The 22,087-nt window shown below is 38.8% G+C and overlaps 2 protein-coding genes across 3 annotated transcripts; both read left to right on the top strand.

The window, feature by feature from the left end:
* Positions 1–52: 52 nt before the first annotated feature.
* pbx2 (pre-B-cell leukemia homeobox 2) lies at positions 53–10,930 on the top strand. The gene is made up of 8 exons (XM_085423832.1): positions 53–362; positions 1,015–1,088; positions 2,506–2,750; positions 6,222–6,412; positions 6,718–6,853; positions 7,120–7,261; positions 7,501–7,595; positions 10,150–10,930. Exons 1-8 carry the CDS (start codon positions 112–114, stop codon positions 10,228–10,230), a joined length of 1,215 nt encoding a protein of 404 aa, XP_085279958.1. The 5' UTR covers positions 53–111; the 3' UTR covers positions 10,231–10,930.
* Positions 10,931–16,637: 5,707 nt separating this feature from the next.
* LOC146659865 (transcription factor HES-7-like) lies at positions 16,638–18,404 on the top strand. Of its 2 annotated transcripts, XR_014913829.1 has the most exons (4): positions 16,638–16,764; positions 17,008–17,100; positions 17,221–18,106; positions 18,186–18,404. XR_014913829.1 is itself a non-coding variant. In XM_085423831.1 (3 exons), exons 1-3 carry the CDS (start codon positions 16,720–16,722, stop codon positions 17,749–17,751), a joined length of 669 nt encoding a protein of 222 aa, XP_085279957.1. In that variant the 5' UTR covers positions 16,638–16,719; the 3' UTR covers positions 17,752–18,404. The 2 variants fall into 2 exon arrangements, 1 of the variants encoding a protein (XP_085279957.1); XM_085423831.1 differs by having other exon boundaries at positions 17,221–18,404.
* The last annotated feature ends 3,683 nt before the right edge of the window (positions 18,405–22,087 follow it).

The raw sequence follows: 22,087 nt of genomic DNA, 5'->3' as shown, positions 1-22,087 counted from the left end.
CACCGTTTCCTGTCAGTCGCTAGGGGACCCAACTCTGTGCGATGTCTCTGGTCTGTGTTGTGTCTGTGAGCACAGTCGGGCAGCAGTCGTCGCCACTGTGCGTCGCCGAAGATGTTGCAGCAGCAGCAGCAGCAGCCTCTGACGGGCAATGGGCCATCCAACGGCCGGGGACTCGGCGTGAGTGGCCACCCCGGGATGCACGCGCTCAACTCAGTTCACCAACCCTCCCAGCATCGGCCCGACGGAGCGGAGTCGGGCCTCGAGGGTACAGAGAACGGACATGAAACCCGCAGAGATATTGGGGACATACTGCAGCAGATAATGACTATCACCGACCAAAGTTTGGACGAGGCACAAGCAAAGTGAGTCACGGCTATGCTTCCTTTCTTTTTAAATATTGTTATTTAGTGGTATTGCCGCTGCAGCGGTATTTTGTTGTGCTGCTTTGTCGACTCCGTCTCGCAGTGACAAAGTTTCCTGAACTTCACTCTATTGCTTAGATTATTCAGCTAGAAGCTAGCTAATTAGCTGGACTAATGACATAAAGTTGCTTTTGGTGTAACCTGTGCAGATTCAAACTCACATGCCAGTGTTTACTGTTTCTGTGCTGTAAGTTAGGAACACGCATTTCTTTCAGCAGCGGCTGTTTAATATGTAGCTTTTGTTAGCATGCTACGCTAACCAAGGCTAACAAGCTAATGCTAAAATAGGTAGCTAAGGACCGTGCCGATATAAATGTTAACACTGCGCTACAACACGGGTTATAATTTAATTACATAGTAAACAACTAAATATACTATCTAACATGTTGGCTGTCATATGCAGACATACTAGCAGTGAAAGGTTACCCCCTTAACTATCAGCTAGCCAGGAGCTAACGTTTGCTAAATTAGCTCGGCTAAATGTTGTCACTTTGTGATTTCTGTTTTTGTTTTGGTCGATTTGCGTACTGTCATTCTATGCCTTTGTTTACAAATAGGCTGGTAGGTCATGTTTGTTCTTTTTTATGTGCAGGAAACATGCGCTCAACTGTCACCGAATGAAACCCGCTTTGTTCAGCGTTTTGTGCGAGATCAAGGAAAAAACTGGTAGGTTTCTGCTCTATTTGCAGGAGTTTTCTTGTGCTCTCTGTCAACAGCCATGGCTTTAATTTTGTTTGGGAGCGTTATTAGACTGTGTTGACATTCTGTCATCAGGAACCAATAAAGTCATAAACAATCTGAATGGCCAAGTAAACACACAGACATAGTTTTTATACTTTCAGAGTCAAAAGCAAAATAATCCGACAGCCCTCTTAATAAATGCTTATTGGAGTATAAGTGGACTCAAATGACAACAGCTGGACAAACATAAGGTACAATTGCTACAGTGCAATATATTATAGTCATATCAGGTTGCTGTCAGGACTATATTATCTTTAAGCTGCCACAAGGACTGATAAAGTAAATTGTTTCTTCCTCATTCTACATCACCTGTATTGACTTTGTATAGATTACTTCGTAATAAGCTAATTTTGTATTATATTTAGTATTCATGATGGGGGAAAAAGGGTAGTTAAAATAGTTCAAAAGCATTAAGAAAAGGAGCAAGATGGTATACAACAAGAAGAAGTGCAATGCAAATAAATAAATAAAAAGTCAGTGTACAGAGGTGGTAAGCTCTTGTACACTATATACACACATAGATGTGATTTTTATGCATAGGGATATTTTTCTTTATTTTATTTTTAAAAATATTTTCTACTTAGCTGTGCGCCTTTTTGAGTAATGCTTAACTTATTGCGGGTTGAGGGTTGTTTTTATTTTATTTAAGCTGCTGTGTTATATGTTGTGTCTAATGTTTTGGCCATGATAACACAGGAATTTTCCAACTTTTTCTTGGCATAAATAAAGCTGATTTTATCGCATTTTATATGCATTATAACTTCAAATTCTACATCGAAGCATAGGGTCAACTCACTGCATTCATTTATATAACAGAAGGGCGATGAGTAATCTTTCATTTAGATTTCACTTATAGTTGCACTTTAAAACCAGCAAAAAACTAGATTCTTCTAAATTCTTCTTGTAAATTTTTATCTTTCAAATGAACAAATTAGGTTATTTATGACCTCTGGTGATAAACTGGTGATATAGTTTAAAGACTTTGACTTTATTGTAATTGTCCCCTTCCAGTCATTAAACTATAATCTTTGAACCATAAGTGACAGATCTAGAGTTGCAAGATATTTTACAATATCTGTCATAGGGTAAAGGAACCTGTACAGGTATGATGAACACTTAAAATAACTAGGTTGCACCAAGGTACAGTCTGAAGTGAAAATGTTATGAGAGTGATGCACAAAAAAAAACGAGAGCACACAAAAAACTACTTATCTATTTCCAAACATGGTTCCATCATTATTTTGTTTTTGTTTTTTATGGTTCATTATTTGTAAAGGCTTTGGTTTAAGAGAGTTGCGAGTCTTTTACCTTCAAAACCAAGAGACTTTTGTCTCATTGACAGGCCTTTCAATGAGGAACACCCAGGAGGAGGAGCCTCAAGATCCTCAGTTGGTGCGACTGGACAACATGCTGCTGGCGGAGGGCGTAGCGGGGCCAGAGAAGGGTGGCGGGGCTGCTGCTGCTGTTTCTGCTGCCACCAGCTCTGGGGGGATGTCACCTGACAGCTCTCTCGAGCACTCCGACTACAAAAGCAAGTTGAGCCAGATTCGCAGTATCTACCACACTGAGCTGGAGAAGTATGAGCAGGTATTGTGTCGCAACAGCAGCTTAGCACTGACATTGCCTGTACGTGCTTGCTTGTACTAGAGGTACCTGGAAGCAATGTTGTACACTGGCATGCTAGATCAAGAGTTCACAGCACATAACTTTGCTTCAGGGCGGATTCATTCCTTTCCATTTGTGTCAGGTATGACTCAGTAAATCTTTATGTTGAGAGGCATTTTAGGCTTATTAGACCAACAAGCTCCACTGAAGCCCTACTTGTGAGCTAGTATCAAAGAGAAAATTAGATCTGCTATAAAATCCTCTTGAATGCAACATACAATTAAGTTCCTGAAACACAAACCTTTGCCCTATACTTAAGATTAAGGATATGCTGATATCAGTCAGGGGTGTCTATCTGACTGTGGTCATGTAGTCGAAAAACTACTCCAAGGCAACCAATACCACCCTCCAGCAATCAATATTAGTTTATAGTAAAATGAAGATTTAAATGTTTTAGAGTTTTAAGAAGAAAACCAAAAACTATGCAAAGTATACTCTGTCACATTTTCAAAGGCGGATTTTTTACAACATCTAAGAACAAAGAGAGCGGCATATTCAAGGAGACCAAGTATGAGATCCCAGTCATCACCTCGTCATAAAAACTGTATTTCCAAACTTGTGCCCATCAGCAGCTAGTTGCAGGACTTTCCGCTGACATTTGTAGTAGAACTGCCAGGTAGGGGTGGGCGATATATATGATAGAAACAATATAAATTTGGCCAACGATAGAGATTTTGACTATACCGCTCTATTGCGGTAGCGCATGTTGATGATGTCATCAAGCTACACCTGTTTTGGTCAAAAGCATAACAGCGGCTACAACCATTATCATCTACAAATTATGCCGGGCGACAGTCATAGCAAAGAGATGAAGCACTTTTGAAATATGGGGAAAGCCAAAAACTGCGCTTCCTCCACTTCCGTAACATTGATTCATTAATGTTGAATTCTCTCGTTGCTGCTCTATGTTGCAGTATATTAATGACTAACCTCGTATTGTGGATGAATGATCTCAGTTGTTCTCCTGACTGAAGTTTGGCCCGTGTATAGCATCCTGATATGCGATTACATTTGTCCCTGACCACCAGAATCCCTCACGTTAACTTTTATCGAGTGGGGGAAAAAAAGTTGGGGTTCATCCTCCAGCTTCACTGTGCTAATGTTATGCTAACATAGCTGTGTCGCTAGCAATCACGTAGCACAACATTATATACCAGATAGTCCAACTTCAGTAACCCTGCGAACGCCACTGCTGTTTAGTTTCCTGTCTTCATTTATGTTGGAAGTGGTAGCAGAGCTGTACTTTTTAATTAGTTTCAGAAATCTCCCAGTCAGAACATGGTATGAAATGTTTAGGTGGAAACTAGCGAGCTAACTTCTAACTCCGTTAAATTTAACAAATTCTGTTTTGATGGATGCCTGGATGTTAAATTTAATTGTTACACCTGGTAAAGCAGCAACGCTGATGATTTTATTAAAGATGAAAGAATTTAGACTGTTTTTAACTCTCAGTGTTCGTTTGACTTTGGGAGCTGAAGCGGACGGAGTTTTGGACCCAGATTACTCCGCGAAGCAACTCACTACGGCAGCTGTAACCCATATGGAAAAGATATAAATAAATCTTATAAAGTTTTTATCTGTCTTGTATGAAACTTGTATGAAAAGCATACAAGAGTGAAAACACATATAAGATCCCTTGAAAAATTATATAATGAAACTTGTATGTTTTGTATACTTACTAAAAAATATATGAAAGTAATGAGAAAGTGGCCACTTTCATGAGTAAATCATATATGTTTTTATTATATCTTTTCCATATGGGAATGCTCTGACAATCCATCAAACATTTTTAACAGATTTCTGCACGCCAAAATCGGTTTGAGGTCAGTAAGCACAACCAGAATTCATACATAAGGCACACTCGATTTTTGAGAAAATTTAAGGATTTTAAGTGTGCCTTATAGTGTGGAAAATACGTTATACAGAAGAAAAGAATATATCGCGATTATATATCGTTACCGCACATGCTCCTACTGCCAGGACACATAAACTGCAGAGTAGGTTTAGGAGTATCAGGGTTTGCACTCTAGTTTAAAAAAAGACAGGTGTGTTTGATAACACTGGTCAGCAGTTTTTCAGAAGTTTTTAATGGCTGTTGTTTGCAAAATAATTTTTTGTTTTTCAAGTTTACAAGTTTTCACATTTGTCAAGTTTTGTAAACTTATATCTTGTTATGTTTATGGTGGTATCTTATGATAATAGCTTTCTTCATTATGTAACCATTTAAAAATAGAGGAGCGTTAATATCAAACATTATGTTAGAAAGGATAGTGAAGTGATTACTTTAGTTGAAAAGAAAACACTGAATTTAGTTAGAGCCCACTATGCCAGACTTGGTCACGATGGATTACTATGGAGAAATGTCAATTTCATCAGTTACCCAGAATATTATGAAATGTAGATATGTTGGTTTCATCACTTCACAGTGAAGTGTCAAAGTTAAATATCAAAGTATTTAGCTGTGTAGGACCCTAATAGATGAAATGTGGAGATTATATACATTTTGGTCACAGTCCTCTTAGGAACATATTATGAAAGAAATTAAACTCTTACCTTTTTGATATTTTAATATGCTTTTAAAAACGCCCAAATTCAAATTTGACACTTCGTACTTGATACATTCCATTTTTTCAAGTCCAGTTTGAAATCAGATGAATAGTTTAAGAAAAGTGGATATCTGAAAATCACCACTAGCTTTGAGCCATTTTTTTGCCAACACTTCATGGTCATAATATATTTTAGTAATATATATGGTTTCAGTTTGTGGTCTTATATCTGACTTTGCAGCATATCATGAAAACCAGAGTCCACCAATTATTTTAGGCATCAGTTTCAGTTTCAGCAACTCAAAATGAGTAAGGTTTGACTATGTTGCTTTTGGAAGCGTTTGTTTGTAGACCAGTGCAATATATGCTTTTTGTTATAGCCAGAAAGTGAGAAGCATTGGATTAATAGAGGTGGATATTAAGATAACACCTGTTTAAAGTCTTATGTTATGAAGACTTAAACTATTATTATATTTACTGCATTGTATATTAGCATATTGTATGTAATATAATATATTAATATTGATTCCTTGTCAGTAGAAGAACAGAATCATTAGTGTAATCCCAGATAACACCATTAGTAATAACCACATGTTCATGACAATTTGTTGCAGTGCACAGAGTGACCTAATAAAGAGGCCACTAAGTGTGCGTGCTTACCAATAAGAACAATTGTCGTACCAATTATCCTTATTATCAATTAAACTGTTTTTTTCATCATAAAATTGTCTTTCCAGCTAGAAAACATCATAATTAACAGAAGTAATGAAGTTTTATAAAATAACACATGTATAGCAGCTTCACTTCTCTCCTTCATTGTGTTTCGTCTTGCACCACCTTTCACCAGGCGTGCACAGAGTTCACCACCCATGTGATGAACCTCCTGAGGGAGCAGTCGCGCACACGGCCTGTGACTCCACGGGAGATTGAGCGGATGGTGGCTATCATCCACCGCAAATTCAGTTCGATCCAGACCCAGCTGAAGCAGAGCACCTGTGAGGCGGTCATGATACTGAGGTCCCGCTTTCTAGATGCCAGGTGAACATTGTAGTTTTTCTTTCTTTCTTTTTTAAGGTGACCTGTTATGGTTTATTAGGTCATATAGAATGTTGCACTGATAGATGCTTACATTAAATGTGACCAAATTTCAATTAATGGAGTTAGTGTTTGTGAAAGTAATCCCTGCAAGTTACCAGCTCCAGTTTCAGACTGCTTTAAATGATCTGTTTCAAGCAGTTTTTCTCCTCATGGATGGTATGATTTCAGAAACTAATGTCGTCGCCCCCAAACATCCTTTTTGAGCCAGGAAGACCTCTGTTCACTGTGTTCTAACCCTTTTTCAGACGCAAGAGGCGCAACTTCAGCAAACAGGCTACAGAGGTCCTCAATGAGTATTTTTACTCCCACTTGTCTAACCCATATCCCAGTGAAGAAGCCAAAGAGGAACTTGCCAAACAGTGTGGTATCACCGTCTCTCAGGTGAGCATGCTTCAAGAAACCAGGAGAAAGGAAAAGTTGTGGGTGTCCATGGATTCATATACCATTCATTTACTCTCCAACTGTTACAGGCAGGATTTTAAAGATTTAAATTAAAAAAAAATAAAAAAAGAAGTAGTGACTGATTTCTGCTTAGGTGACCTCAAATACTTCCAATTTGTATTAAGCTGTTTGAAATGGCTACTGGAGGTTTAAGAATGCTTCTTCAAAATGTGGTCATTTTAATGATTACCTTTTATTTTTGGAAGGTCTCCAACTGGTTTGGCAACAAGAGAATCCGCTACAAGAAAAACATTGGCAAGTTCCAAGAGGAAGCCAATCTCTACGCCATGAAAACAGCCTTGGGAGCTAGACAGGGCGATGATTCCCCACACACTCCCAATTCCACAGGTAACTAAGAAAATGACATGAACAGTAAATGCCTACTTGCCTTTAGGCGATAAACTCAGTTGTTAAGCCCTTCTCTGGCCCCTGATTCTCCACGCCTACATGAGTCATGCCGATATGTCTGATGATTAATGACTTGTTTATTAATGGTCAGGTAACAGTAAAAACCCCTTGGATTTCTTTATGGTGAATTATAAAAAGATGTCTGTCACAAATGACTATCAAGGTTTGTCGTTCTTCAGGGTCAGGGTCCTTCTCTCTGTCCGGATCAGCTGACCTGTTCCTCGGGGTTCCACCTGTGAATGGTGAACAGTCTGCCTACCAAATGGGAGTGCAGGTATTTACATACGTTTAAATATTAACTTGTGCTTCTCTTGTATTTTTTTCCTTTCTAATTAGGAACTTACCGTATTTTCACGACCATAAGACGCTCTGTACTAAAAGGCGCAGTCTCAGTTATGTGTGCCATTACTGTATTTAACACACACACATAAGGCGCACTGGATCATAGGGCGCATACAAGTACCGTATGCGTATTTAAAAATAAAGCGGGAGCAAAACAAAGTTTGGTACTCACATTTTTATCATCAATCAAACCCATCGAAGTCCTCATCCTCTGTGTCTGAATTGAACAGCTGCGCTAAATCTCCATCAAACATGCCAGGTTCACTTTCTTCACTGTCAGAGTCACTTTCCGTGCCGTGCGGCTCCTCGGAAATGATGCCGGCTTTTGCGAAAGCTCGAACAACAGTGCCAGCAGACATGTTAGCCCAAGCATCTACAATCCATTGGCAAATTGTGGCGTAACTCGCCCGGCGCTACCTTCCACTCTTGGTGAAACTGTGGTCTCCATCGGTCATCCATCGCTCCCAGGCCGCTCGCAGCCTTACTTTGAACGGGCGGTTCACACCGATGTCCAGCGGTTGGAGTTCCTTTGTCAGGCCTCCTGAATGACAGCAAGCTCACAGTTCATTTGTTTCACTTGTTTTTTCACATCGGCTGTGAGATGGGCACGCGTAGAGTCACAGATCAACAGCGATGGTGATGTGTGGAAAAAACCACCTGGTCTCCTTACATACACCTCCCTCAGCCAGTCTTTCATCATTTCCTCATCCATCCAGCCCTTTTCATTTGCCTTAATGATGATTCCTGCTGGAAACTTCTCTTTAGGCAAAGTCTTTCGCTTAAAAATCACCATAGGCGGCAGTTTCTGTCCATTAGCATGGCAGCCAAGCACAACAGTGAAAGAAGACTTTTCGTGCCCCGTTGTGCGTATCGCTACCGTGCTGGTCCCCTTCTTCTCCACAGTGTGACTCACCGGGATGTCAAAAGTGAGCGGGACCTGGTCCATGTTTGTGATGTGGCTGGGCTGGATGTTTTTGTCGCCGATGTGTTTGCTGCAGTAGGAGCGGAGGATGGCCAGCTTTTCCTTATAATCCGCTGGAAGTTGCTGCGCTACCGTAGTCCTGGTCCGGATGGAAAAATGGCACCGTTTCATAAAACGAAAGCACCAAGACGGACCTCCTTGGAAATGTTCAATGTTCATCTCTTCAGCTAGTGAAACTGCTTTTAGCCGAATGGTGACCGTCGAAACGCTTCTCCCGATCGTTCTTTGCTCGATGATCCACCGCTCGAGTCTTTCCTCCAACTCGGGCCACCTCGCCTTATGTCCGCGGAAACTCAGCTGCGTTTTCTTGACCTGCCGGAGCTTGTTTTCCAGCTTCCTCCATTTGCGAACCATCCATTCGTTAATCTTAAATTCTCTCGCCGCTGCTCGATTTCCATGTTCCTCCGTGTAGCTGATGGCCTTCAGTTTAAACTGTGCTTCGTAAGCGTGTCTCTTTGCCATTTTCAGGGTTGTTAAAACAACAATGTCCTGCATAACGCACATACCTGTTCTTTTATACAGGTATGTGCAATAAAGTCAACGCACGCACTTCACCCTTTAGCGTTCTCATGGTGTTCTCTACTACATCCTCCTTACAACACACAGGGCGCACTGCGCTATAGGGCGCGCCGTACTTTTTGAAGAAAATCTAAGACTTTTAAGTGTGCCTTATTGTTGTGAAAATACGGTAGTAGAGAAGTAATATCAGTTTAGTTGCCCGGTCTAAAAGAAAGAAAAAAAACTCAGAAAACAGTAACAAATGAAACATCTTTGGATAATCAAATCATGTTTTAACACTTAGTGTTTTGTAGAACATCAAAGACAGTGTCATATTAATTTGCTGACTGAGGCTGCTGTTAGAAGTGCTAGCAGCATCAGGTTCACAGGTTCTGCCTGTGCAGAATGTGGCTGCACAGGCAGACCGCTTTGGATGTGTGTTTATATGTTAGTTTACGCTGACATCAAAGCAATGCAGAACTGTGTTGTCCACGAGAGAGTGAGAGAATGTCTCGCTCCGACTAGCATCTAGATGACTAGTTGTTCAAATTCGTATTATCAGCAGATCAAATGATAATCAAACCAACAAAGTTTTCATCTAACAGCATGTCTCTCTGTGTAGCTAAAGCTCAAAATGCTGTTTTCCTTGCAGCTGAGCCAATGCAAAAAATAAATAAATAAATAATTGTTACTGCAAGTTTTGTATTACTTGTTTAAACTCTGCCTGAATCTGCTAGGATCAACTTGTTGTATTTGTGGCATTTAAAATAAGTGTTGCCAACAGGGGAGTTGCACCCTCTGGTGGACAAACTATCCAACATAAACACTTAAAATATGGTTGAGGGGTGTTTCTCCTGTCTCTTCTTTACTTTTTAAATTTGTCAGCCTTTGTAAATTCATATGCGGCCAATCTTGTACCCAACATTATATCCAGCTGATGCCACTCAGCATTGACAGAATAACCCTGAACATTACTTTTTTTTCTCTCTCTCTTTTGATTTCTTAGGCTAACGGAAACTGGCAGGGTCGAAACTCACCCCCGTCTGGCACCTCGCCTCATAGCGACCAGTCAGAAAACTCTGACTGATGAGCCCACCCACTGACACAGAACGACAGCGATGGAAAGATTGATGACGGAAAAAGACCGAAAGAATGATATCGCACTTCCCACTTGGCTGCAGTTGTTTTTGTATATTGTTTGTTTGGTTTGGTTTGGTTATTTTAAGTGTAAGTTGTCTTTTTTTCTTCTTTTCTTCTTTTCTTAGCGCTCAGCGTTGGTCATTATGTTTGTCTGATTAGCTGAGTGCACAGATGATAGAGTGAACGTGTGTGTGTCGTGTGCATGCTGGCGTGGTTTTCTCATTGGGGTTGTAGGGTTTATTTTCCACTACTTTTGACATGTTACTGAGATCTGTTTGTGGTTGGGAGGGGGGGGGAAATGCGACTGTATCATGATTGTTTTAACACACTATATCATTATTATTAATATTATTACTTTCAATATTAGTGCTACAGCTATTTTCTTTTAACAGTTCATAAAGAGAGATAGCATTTAGTGAATGAGAGGGCAATAGAGAAAAATCCAAAGACTCCGTGTGTTTGTTTCTCTGTTTTGTTTTGTTTTCTACTGGGCTTATGTGTCCATGTAAAGTGAATGAGGTGTGCCTGAGTCCATATTAATGGTTTGAATGAGTGTATCAACAGTGCTGTCTTTTTTTCTGTACAGTGAAACACCTGTATCCTCTCTCTACCTCTTTTACAATAAAGACTCTCTGTATTCACAAGCAGCTGGAGATCGGTCACATTCATGGGGTCATAATGAATAAACTAAAAGACTAGGGGACAGTATAATGGGCTACTTTATTCAAGACACCAACAGTAACTGATTCATTAGCAGCACTCTCTCTCACACACACACACACACACACACACACACACATTATACTACCATATATATATATATATATATATATATATATATATATATATATATATATATATATATATATATATATATATATATATATATATATATATATATATATGGATCAGCACCATTTAGACTTTTTGAATTTGTTCTGAGTTGAGGACCTGTGTTTTTTTTTGTTTGTTTGTTTTTTTTACTATAATTACTCCAGTACAAAAGCAGAGAATGTTGCTCATAGCTTTAAAAGGAAACTTATCAATATCGCTGACAATCACCAACATTAGATTATTAATTTCTGAAAAGCAGTTTGACTTCTAACCAGAAGTAATGTTGCAAAACTAAACAATAGGCTAAGGATTGCATGCAACCTCCTAAAAACTACACATGTACTGTGTTTGCTCAGGAGCATTGTCTTTTTTCTTTTGTTGGGTATTTGATCAAGTTCTTGTGTAGCTTAGATGTAGGTTACTGCATAAATGGTGGTATTGTACCACAGTACTAGTATTTATAAGTATCTAAATAAAAGTAATAATCCTGTTTTAACTGATATGCCAAAAGTTTTAGCAAAAATATGTCCTTAAAGTAGTTACAGTAGTACTCAGAATCACATATGCAGAATCATATTTATTATATAATTATTATTATTATAATAGATAATAATGATAGGCATGCATCTGTATATTTCTTACAGCAGCTAGTGATTTTAATTACTTATTAATATTTGATGATGTTATTAATATTTTAAAATCTTCAAAATAATAAGTAAAGTTTTAAAATAATTGGGTTGGAGAGCATAAATATTAAATTCCCATCCAAATTATAGCAGCAGTAGAAAATAGAAATCATATAAATACTTAAAGACTATACTTTAGTAAAGTACTTGTGTAAATGTAAAAGTAAGATTGAGTGTATTCAAGTCCAAAAAACTAAAATTCACTATCTTTTAAATGTAGATGCAAAATAAAATAAATAAGCACATGGTAATAGACCTCCTCCAGAGTGAAGAGAAAAAAACCTTAGAATTTAGAGTTTTCGGATTATGCCAACATATCTCATTATCTGAAATTTTAGTCGTGTTTAATGTGAATTTCAACCACTCTGGTACACTCTCTCGTTCTCTGGTCTCAGGAGCTTGCAAAGATCGGACAGGACTTCTGTAAGTTTTTTTGAAGACGTTCCACCTGTCATCAGAGAGGACATCTTTTAAGTTTCTTTGCTTTCTTTCCAACCTCCTTAGACAGCCATGACCTGGATGACTGAGAACCTACACAGACATATCTTGCTCTTTCTTTCTTTCTTTCTTTCTTTCTTTCTTTCTTTCTCTCTCTCTCTCCATCTCTGTCTCTGTCTCTGTCTGTCTGTCTCTCTGTCTGTCTCTCTCTCACACACACACACACACACACACACACACACACACACACACACACACACACACACACACACAAATACACACAGTAAATGCAAAAATAATATATAGCAATAATCAATAGCATCAATAGCTTCTGATCAGCACCATGGACAGCAACTGCAGCCAGAATCTGGGGGAACGGAAGCTTTTACTTAAACTTATACTATACACTGACATCATCTTCTTCAACCAGGCTCAGTGAGGAGGCATCTTACCAAACAAGCATAGCCTACTCATGATCATCATCATCAGTTATTTCCAGTGGACCAGCTTCTAGATACTTCACACACACATATTACAGTACGAGTCCATACTTTCAACATATACATGAGTAAAAATGTTTCAGTCCTTTACTAAAAACAAACCACTCACCTGTTCATTTTAAGGCCTTGTGCTCAGCAAAGTCACTGACAACACTGCTTAATTCCCAAGTCCTCGGGGAATACTTGTTTTTTGTTGCTGTTGTTGTTGTTTTGCTTTGGTCAAACATAAATGAAAACAACTCTGCTGGATACTTTTCAAAAAAGAAATGGTTGCATAGTTGATATCAACAAGTTACAAAATATTACCACCACAATATACAGACAGCAAGATCAGGGAACACATGTAATATGTTCCCCAGCATGTCTCCCGCCATTAAAACACAACTTAATCAGTGGAGTGGAAAATAATTGAATCTGCAGCTAAAATTTAATTTGTAAGCTATATGCCGTACTGCATAAATATATGCTATACTCAAAGTTGGACTTTGAATCTCAAGATAGAACATGACTTAAACATATAGTTGTTATAACCTTTCCACTTCAGCGTAATGATGTGAATAGAAGTGTCATGTTACTATCAAGAATGCCATTGGATAGTTATATAGAGAGGGTCCTTTTTACTGAGCCCTACAGGCCATGTGCTCACTAGTGATGGGTCGTTCGCGAACGAAATGGCTCTTAGAGCCGGCTCTTTGACGTGAACGACGCGAGCCGGCTCCTTATCGCGAGCCGTCACGTGGGTTTTTTTTTTTTTTCTTTCTCTCAGCCTCTCTCTCGCACTTTTTTTCCGCTTCACTCTGCACGCGAGCCTTGTGCTTTACGCTGGGCAGAGGGGGGAGGGGCGGTAGTTACACTCAGTAGCACAGGAACAGAGCCAGAGAGAGAGAAAGAGAGGCAGGGACAACAACATTAGAAAGGTATAGTAATCATCCACAACTATTTTCGGTTGCAGATGATAAAGGATTGAGAAAGTTTATTCATGCAGGTCCATATGACAGAGAATATGCATGTTCTTTTAGTTTTCATATTATAATTTATATTTAATTGTGTTGTGGTTTGCAGTGTTTTGTGTTCTTTTCACTTTAAATTTGTGAAAGGAAAAAGCTGAAAATTTAAATAGTTAAAACTTGAAATGTGAATAGTTGATTTTTGTATTATATGATTTATTTATTACATTTTATGTGGAGTGAATAAATAAAAGTATATTTACGGTGGCCCCTAGAGACAAAGCACATACAAACTTCAAATCACGTACGAACTCTGAAGCATGTACAAACTCCAAAACACGTACAAACTCCAAAACACGTAAAAACTCCAAAAACACGTAAAAACACGTACAAACTCCGAAGCACGTAAAAACTCAGAAGCATATAAAAACTCAGAAGCACATAAAAACTCAAAACACGTACAAAAGACAACAGAAGTGCTCCAGGATGCTGGGCGCAGTGTTGAGCCTTTGTTATCTTGTGGCTACACAAGCCAGCAAGTACCAACGACCGGATTTGGTGTGTGGTAATAACAGGTAAATGAACTTTTTTTTAAATTATTTGAATATATATATGAGTGCCTGTGTATAAATATACAAACAATACACACATGCTTTCAATTGTGTAATTTAAGTGATCTAGTAGCTCTGCTTTGGAAGTTCAGTTCATGCTAGAAATGTGTTTTGGAGTTTGTACGTGTTTTGTCTCTAGGGGCCACCGCATATATTTATATATAAACATATATAAATAAAACCACTTGTTTTTACGTTAGTAATTCCTTTTGTGCATAATTTTATATTATTGTTAATAATAAATTAATTAAAGCAACAAAACAACCTGAAGAGCCGGTTCGGAGCCGAAAGAGCCGGCTCTTTTTAGTGAGCCGAACCGAAAGAGCCGGATCTCTAAAAAGAGCCGGAAATCCCATCACTAGTGCTCACTGCCTCATCCAGGGTAATATCTTTGCTTATTGTCCAAGTTTGAAGTGCTTTTAAAATATGTTTTACTGTATATAAAGCTTTCTCATTTTGAATTTATTGAAAGAAAAATAATAAAACTTTTGCAAAGGAATCAATACCACATGGACAGACCAAAAGGTAAAATTATAACAGCTCCTTTATACCCTTTGTGCGGATACAGTCTTTGTCTATTCACATGTAGGAAGTTCTCACCATCATGTAAGCAACAGCCTGATAATGAAGTGGGTGTTGACCTTGAATTACACTTAGTTGCTTCCCATCTTTGCTCAGTCCTTTGTACAACAAAGTCAGAATTACATATCAGCAGTACACAGAGGTTAGATGAACTGAAGCATTAACATTGCAGTCACTGATTAAGAGCCATTTTTGTATCCAAATGTGCTGAGTAAACCCAGCTTCAATTTTGAGTGTTTTTATACTTTGCTTAAAAATGAAACAGGAAACATTAAATTATATATTTTTTTACAGTAAAAAATAAAAATAAAAAAATAAAATACTCTTCCTTTGAACTGTCTAAGTAATCAAAAAACGAATCTGAGACTGTGTGCCATCACGTGGGGTGTGGAGTTCAATCCGGAATCATAATTAAAATTTCGCATGTAAATTGTGGTCTAATATAATTAAAGAATGATAATGAATCCATATGTGGGACCTCTGGGGCTCCATGTTCTCCAGCCTGGGAACCACTGCCTCACACGTTAAATTAAAAGGGTGTCACGTGGGGTGTGTTCCCTGCTTTCCCACGGTCACTTTCCAAGATCAAAGGATTTGCACAAGTAAAGGTCGAACAACTGCGGGGTTAAACGGCGCGTCAGCACGAGACAGGGGCCCAAATGGCACGCGTGGTCCATTGTGACACGGAGGTGTCAATGCAAAAATTTAGGCTTCTTGCACGCTCCCCCTGCGGGGGTGACTAACAAATGCAAAAGTGTGAAGTGTGAATAAGGAGGTGTCGGTATTCGCTCTAAGGAACAAGTTTGAATAAGATAATATATTAAAGCACATGCAAATGGTTTTCCGAAATCTCTACCAAAACAATTTAATATTTCCCCCAACTTTTAATGGGAAGCAACGATGGCGCACGATTTAGCGTTTAAGTAAACGTGGGATAAAATGCAGTTTAACAACAATCAACCCCCAATCTACTGCGAATAGCGAATATCATATTATTCGTTTTACACACGTCAATGCCTTCTCGTGAACTGTTTTAATCATAAAATAAGAAACATTTAGTCCAGTTTAGACAATCTCAGGATTAACAGGACTATTGTCCTAACTTGCTTTTGGTTGATTTCTGTTTTTATGTTTTAGCTTTTCTGTGAAGCACTTTGTGATTTTTGTCTTGAAAGGTGCTATATAAATAAAATTTTACCTTACCTTTTTACCTTATTTAGAATTTCATTCACTGCGTAACCAGCTCAAGGGGTACAGAGACGGCAAGGAAAAGTCAAGTTCCTTTAAATAAATCAGATTCTGTGTTGACAATACACGAGACTTCATAGAATATAAGACCCCAAATCTTACTGAAATATAATGGGATTAAAGCGCAGACACATGACCAGAAACTCCCGTGGTAGCGTTATAGGAAATGCAAATATTTCCAACACTCAAAATCTGGTTTTGTCACTCGGGGTAAAGGAGCTGTTGTGAAGCATTTCATTCAATGTTTGTCACCTATAGTGTGTACAAAAATGAGTTACAAATGTCATTCTTTTTATTTAAATTATTTTTTATTGGTTATTTTTACGTGTGAGTTTTTATGCATACACGTAAAATTTCTGCGCAATGGGGAAGATCTCCGTGTTTGGTGAATATGAGACTGTGATAGGAGATTTAAATTAATTAAATCTTGGTTGGGTTTTAAGGAACGACGAGGTTGAGATACCAGGAGGAGGGGTTTGGAGGAGGAGGAGTCTTTTAGCTACAGGGAGTCAGTAAAAAGAAGTCGAACAAGAGCCTCATTACCTGATCGGTGTCAGCCTGAGAAAGAAGGTGTTAGAGCATCTGCAACCATGAAGCTGCTACAGGAAGCCGAGGAAGCAACAAACAATAAAAAGGTAAAAAAAGAAAAAAACAACTTTGATTTTTTTTATTCACATGGGCAAATGCAGCCACTTTGACAAAGATTCTAATGAGGATTTAGTCGTTTGTTTCAATCAAATTGGAATTTAGACGCAGCTGCGATTATATTTCGTTTGTTTCTCGGGTAACGTCTGATCAACTTTGCATCACTTGTAACACAGAAATTAAAAAAACAAAAAACAAAACACTTTTAGACTTTTCTTTTCCTTTTGCGATAGTTAATAAAATCTCAGGTGGAGAAACGTCGAAGGGACAGAATGAACCGCAGTTTGGAGTGTCTGAGGACCATGTTGCTGCAGGAGCCACAAGAAGTAAGATCATATTTTAGTTCTCTTTGAATATGGTTCATGAATTTCAGTACTGTTTATTTATTAATGTTTTCTTTTTTTTTATGTAATGTAAAGATCAGTTAACTTGCTGCTCTCATGCAGGGGTCCACTCAACACCGAGTGGAGAAAGCTGAGATACTGGATCACACAGTCCTCTTCCTCCAGAACAATGCCAAAGGAGACAAGACTACAGGTGGACGTGGGGACCAGAAACGCTCCTTCCAGGACGGTTTCTCCACTTGCCTGCAGACAGCTTCGGGGTTTCTGGGCCCCGAGGGGAAAGGGTCGGAGCTCGGATCGGCGCTGCATGCAGCTTTTGCCGCTCGTTTGGCCCGTTCACACTCACAGCCCGAAGGTCTCCAAAGCAGAAACTTTTTGCCGCACGCAAAGTTTATTCTGCGGATGCTGAGGCAGAAGTCCAAGCTCAAACTCAAACAAGCTCAAGCACGTGCCTCAGGGGAGAAACGTTTGATCCGACCTTACCCACTCCCACTCCAACAAAGGTTTCCCAGAGTCCCCAAACAGCCTCAGAAACAAAGAGAGTCCGAGATCAGAGCGGAGAGAGGAGCGACCAAACAGAGCTCAGCCCAGAGCTCCCCCTCCAGCCACACTTTGTGGAGACCTTGGCCCTGATCACCAGGCAGGGACTTCAGAGCTATCAATGACTATAAACTATTTAACATAAACACTCAAAAATATTTAACAATGATTGTTGGTATCTATTTTTTGTAACTGAAAAGGATAGGTGTTGTAGTCTTATAAAGACGCAGAACCTCAGATCCTGTAAATAATGTAGCTAAATGTATGTTTTCTACCTGCGCTGTATGTGTGATAGGGTTAACTCACTGTTTTAAATACTTTTCAATAAGCTCTGTCAGTGGGGCATCCATTTAATCTGCTTACACAGGGACTCTACCGCGGGACACAGGTGAGCTGGATCAGCCCAGCAGTCCGGCTGGGATTGCTGCGCTGAAGAGCGAGTGAAGAGGTGAGTTTCACGAAACTCAAGAGCTTCTATTCTCTTTTATGAACTGCTGTGACTGAGTGTCCATACATCACATTTCCAGGTGTGGAAGCCCAGTGTTTGAGGCTGGGAGACCCACGCAGCTCCTCATATTCACCTCTCTGCTGGCAAGAGCGACATCTGTATCTCTGTGTAGGCTACAACATCACTTGTATTCAATCTGACGTTAAATCTTGTCTTTTTTGCACAATAATTTATTCTGGATTCTCCCTATGGTGAGCTGTACTCTTTAGAATAAAAAGACAAAAAAAAAAAAAAAAAACTACAACAACACGTGGTGTGGTTATTTTAAGATTAAAAGAAATCCGGAAGACTCTAGTCTGCGGTTGCTCTGACAGCTCCCTTTAGTCCGGATCAGAGGTGTGAAGCTCGACCTCCTGCAGAGTTACATCCTCCAGGTGTGAAATCTGAGCATGAAGCTCTGCAGCATCTCTCACTTCAAAGACCTCACAGAGAGCCTTCTGTATTCACTGAAAAATAAGATAAGATAAGACTTTACTGATCCCACAACGGGGAAATGTTTGCGTCACCTCACCTCAGCTCAGGTACAGATATCAGATAAAATGTTTATATAACTAGGAAGACTTAAGAAATCACGTATCATGTATTTTTCCCCTCATATTCATCATTTATATTCTTTTGTTGTTGTTTAGTTTACATTTTTCTCTACAATAATTTCTCCTATTATTAACCTGTAATTACACTGATGTTAGACTGGACCTCTTTGAGCTAATACCACTGAATTAGTTCACATTCTTTTCCCAACTAGAGGAGCATCGCATCTTTGTCTTTATTCCTTATTTGAACAATCTGTCACGATAGCTTATCAGTGTATATGACAGGATGGAGCCGAACATCTGACACTGCTTATGGCTCTCGTCCGCGTTTGTTTCTCTAGTGATTAGCGTCTATCCCATCACCAGCACCACCCTCAGTTGCTTAGAGGCCATTTGTTTTCTACGCGTGTCTGGTGTCATGTCCCAGGAAGCAAAACGCGTCTTAACACCTCATGTAACCCTTTGAGTTTCAGGCACAGAGGAAGCTTATCCTTTATTTGCCACAGTTTTCTGGTGAGAAATTTGTCTGACTAAGCTTGTTCTTTTAGTCTTTTTTCAGTGAGATAACCAAAAACAAACCAACATAGTAGTAGACTGTCTACACATGAAGTGTATTTGCTCATTCGCCAAAATAATCTTTGTACTAACACACTAAATATCTATTTAGGGTTGCTTAGATATTACTGTCCAATGAGCTCAATGAGACAGATTTCTGTGCCTTTTTTGTAGGAAAACACGAGGGAAGCGGCTCTTTACAATGTCATTAGAGACTTTGAAGCTCTCAAGCTTCACTCAATCAGGCGGGCTTGCCTTATTACAACATACAATTACTGTGACCTTGGAGTTTAGTGCAGTATCTTCAACTGCTGGTGGCCTGAGACCTTATGTGATCCAAGCCCTTAGGTGTGCTCAATTTACAAGGATTTAAAAGATTCATATTGTCTGACTCGGGAATAGGAACTAAACTGGTTTGATTTCAGTTTTAAAACAGAATAAGTTGTGTTGATTAAGTTTCTGCCAAAGCAAAACAACTGTGTGCAACTAAGGTCCACTATTGAATTAAGTAAATCCAACATGCTCTTTTTTCAGTGTACTTGTTTGATAAAGTACACTTGATGAATTTTTATCTCGTGTATTTAAGAAGTTACGGGGACTGAATGTTAAAAAAAACCAAACTAAAATAAAGAGTGCAGAACTTCGCACACAGCATACAACTCGAAAAAAAATTAGTATGAATTATGTGGATGAAAATCGATGGATGGGTTGTTGTGCATTTCTGAGTTGGTCAGGTGACTGATCTTAATAGAAAAGTATTAATTATTATAATTATTATTATAATAAAAAAAATGTCATGCAGACAGAAGTTGGATACGTGTCATAGTGGGAAACGTTTTGTAGTCGTGGGAATGTGGAGCAGAAAGCTCAGTCGTTGTTTTATTACCTGTTAAAATTGATGCTTCATTGTGTCCTTGGAGGAGAGGTGGCTCTCGGGTTCCCACGCACAGCACATGCTGGAGGTTCTCACGCGAGCCGAAAGTTATTTTTTGTTTTTGTTTTTTTTTTTATTTTCTTTTGTTTTGTTCGTGTGACTCAACAATTTGAACAGTTACGCGTAAAAAGATTTATTTTACTTGGATCATAGATTTCTGTCAAGAATACTTTGTATTTCTGTATAGTTTTTTATATTTATATCCTGTTCATAGCCTGTACATCGCTTGTACTCACCACAGCATGTACATACTTATAGTTATAGCATATTCATAACATACGTTATAACATACCATAATAGACCCATTTCTGTAATATACTCACATATCTATATTATTGCTAATATATATTGTAATATATCTATATCATGGCTAAAGCACTTCTGGGTGGATGCAAACTGCATTTTGTTGCCTTGTACCTGTGACATGTGCAATGACAATAAAGTTCTATTCTATTCTATTCTATTCTATTCTAACAATCTAATATAATTTCTCAAAAATCCAGACTGAAAACTTGAATTAAAATTGAATTCCTTGCAAGTTATATAAGATCAGAAAATGCGTAAGCTCAAGCTCAGCTCTTCTGTTGCATGTGATCACCTCACCTAACTTTCTCGTGGGAATCGGGCGGAAGAATGTCACACTTTATTACCTGTTAAAATCGATACGTCGTAATTAAGAGTAGCTGGAAGAAGAGGTGGAAATCAGTTTCCCATGAGCAGGGCTCCTAAAAATTATGCATTCACAGCTGGATTGATACACAGACTTCTGACCACGTTTTTTTAAGGCTTTCAAGGCTGAGGAAAACGGCTGCCAATATTCTGTACCGAGGGAATGATTATTAAAATGTGAAGAGTTGTGAATAAAAAGAAAAAAGTCAGACAACTACTGAAAGCTTTTCTCCTTGAATGAGTTTTTGTATTTCGCGTTTTGCGGGGCTCCATAAACATTTTCTTCCTAGCAGCGCTGAACCGAGAACCTGTCGCCTGAGGACACATCTCATTTCTCCTTCCATAATGATCACCTGGAAGTTTACAGTCATTTGTCTGATCTCACACTGTTTGGGCGGATGTTGGTCACACATGTAAATAACCCTCACACGAGCTGATAACACCTTTCACAGGCGCGTGCAGCTCTCATTTATCGCAGCAGCTGCACGCGCCGGTGGATTAATGATGGGCTCCCACAGCGGCGCCTTTCAGTCTGTATTCATCTTTAGATTCTTGGTGAAATCCCCTCGTAACCGGTAAAGATGATCCTGGAGTATAGAATGACTCAAATGCATTGATTACACATACCTATCATATCCCATATCAGTGACCAGCAGTGGTGAAAGTGGAAACAAACCTATAAGTTGTGTTGTGATCAGTATTTATCCTGTCACCAAACAAACAAAACAAAAATCTGAAATGTGTAATTAGTCCTGTCTGTTGTAATTTATGGCCCCTGACTGATCCCCAAAATGACATTATATTATTTGATGCTCATAAAAAACACAAAGTTGTGTCTTATTGTGCTGAAGTTTGCTAACTTGATTTTATTTACTGGTCTCATCTGTTACTTACTTTAGCTCACAAAGGCAGTGTTAGCCTGCAGTTTAGCTAACCTGTGGTCTACTGACTGCACTATTTAAGCTGCCTTTGGTTATTGTGATCCTGAGTTAAATGCAAATCGAGTAACTCTTTGACGTGTTTGTTGTTTTTATAATTATATTTCATATTTATTTGATGATATTTCCTTTTTACTTACATTGAACTGTCAAAAAACTAAACAACCATTCTTTCACATAGTGGGAAATAAGCTCAGTGGTCATGGGATTAATATACTTGCTTCACGTGTTGTTAATGTGATATCATTCTCTCAAAAATTCAAAACCAAAATAAAGATTGGGGGTGTTTATT

The sequence above is a fragment of the Rhamphochromis longiceps genome, linkage group LG11, assembly GCF_057381845.1.
Source record: "Rhamphochromis longiceps isolate RC_006_pf linkage group LG11, R_longiceps_female_GT1.1, whole genome shotgun sequence".
Taxonomy (NCBI): Eukaryota; Metazoa; Chordata; class Actinopteri; order Cichliformes; family Cichlidae; genus Rhamphochromis; species Rhamphochromis longiceps.
The sequence above is the reverse complement of the archived record's forward strand: the minus strand, read 5'-3'. Positions and strand labels throughout refer to the sequence as shown.

What these genes read in the sequence shown, in the direction of transcription:
- LOC146659865 (XM_085423831.1), top strand. Translation starts at nt 16,720, where the DNA reads ATGAAGCTGCTACAGGAAGCCGAGGAAGCAACAAACAATAAAAAG. An exon ending in AAGCAACAAACAATAAAAAG is followed by an intron (nt 16,765 to 17,007) that starts GTAAAAAAAGAA and finishes CTTTTGCGATAG; the next exon opens with TTAATAAAATCTCAGGTGGA. An exon ending in TGCTGCAGGAGCCACAAGAA is followed by an intron (nt 17,101 to 17,220) that starts GTAAGATCATAT and finishes GCTCTCATGCAG; the next exon opens with GGGTCCACTCAACACCGAGT.
- pbx2 (XM_085423832.1), top strand. Translation starts at nt 112, where the DNA reads ATGTTGCAGCAGCAGCAGCAGCAGCCTCTGACGGGCAATGGGCCATCC. An exon ending in TCCCGCTTTCTAGATGCCAG is followed by an intron (nt 6,413 to 6,717) that starts GTGAACATTGTA and finishes ACCCTTTTTCAG; the next exon opens with ACGCAAGAGGCGCAACTTCA. An exon ending in CCTACCAAATGGGAGTGCAG is followed by an intron (nt 7,596 to 10,149) that starts GTATTTACATAC and finishes TTGATTTCTTAG; the next exon opens with GCTAACGGAAACTGGCAGGG.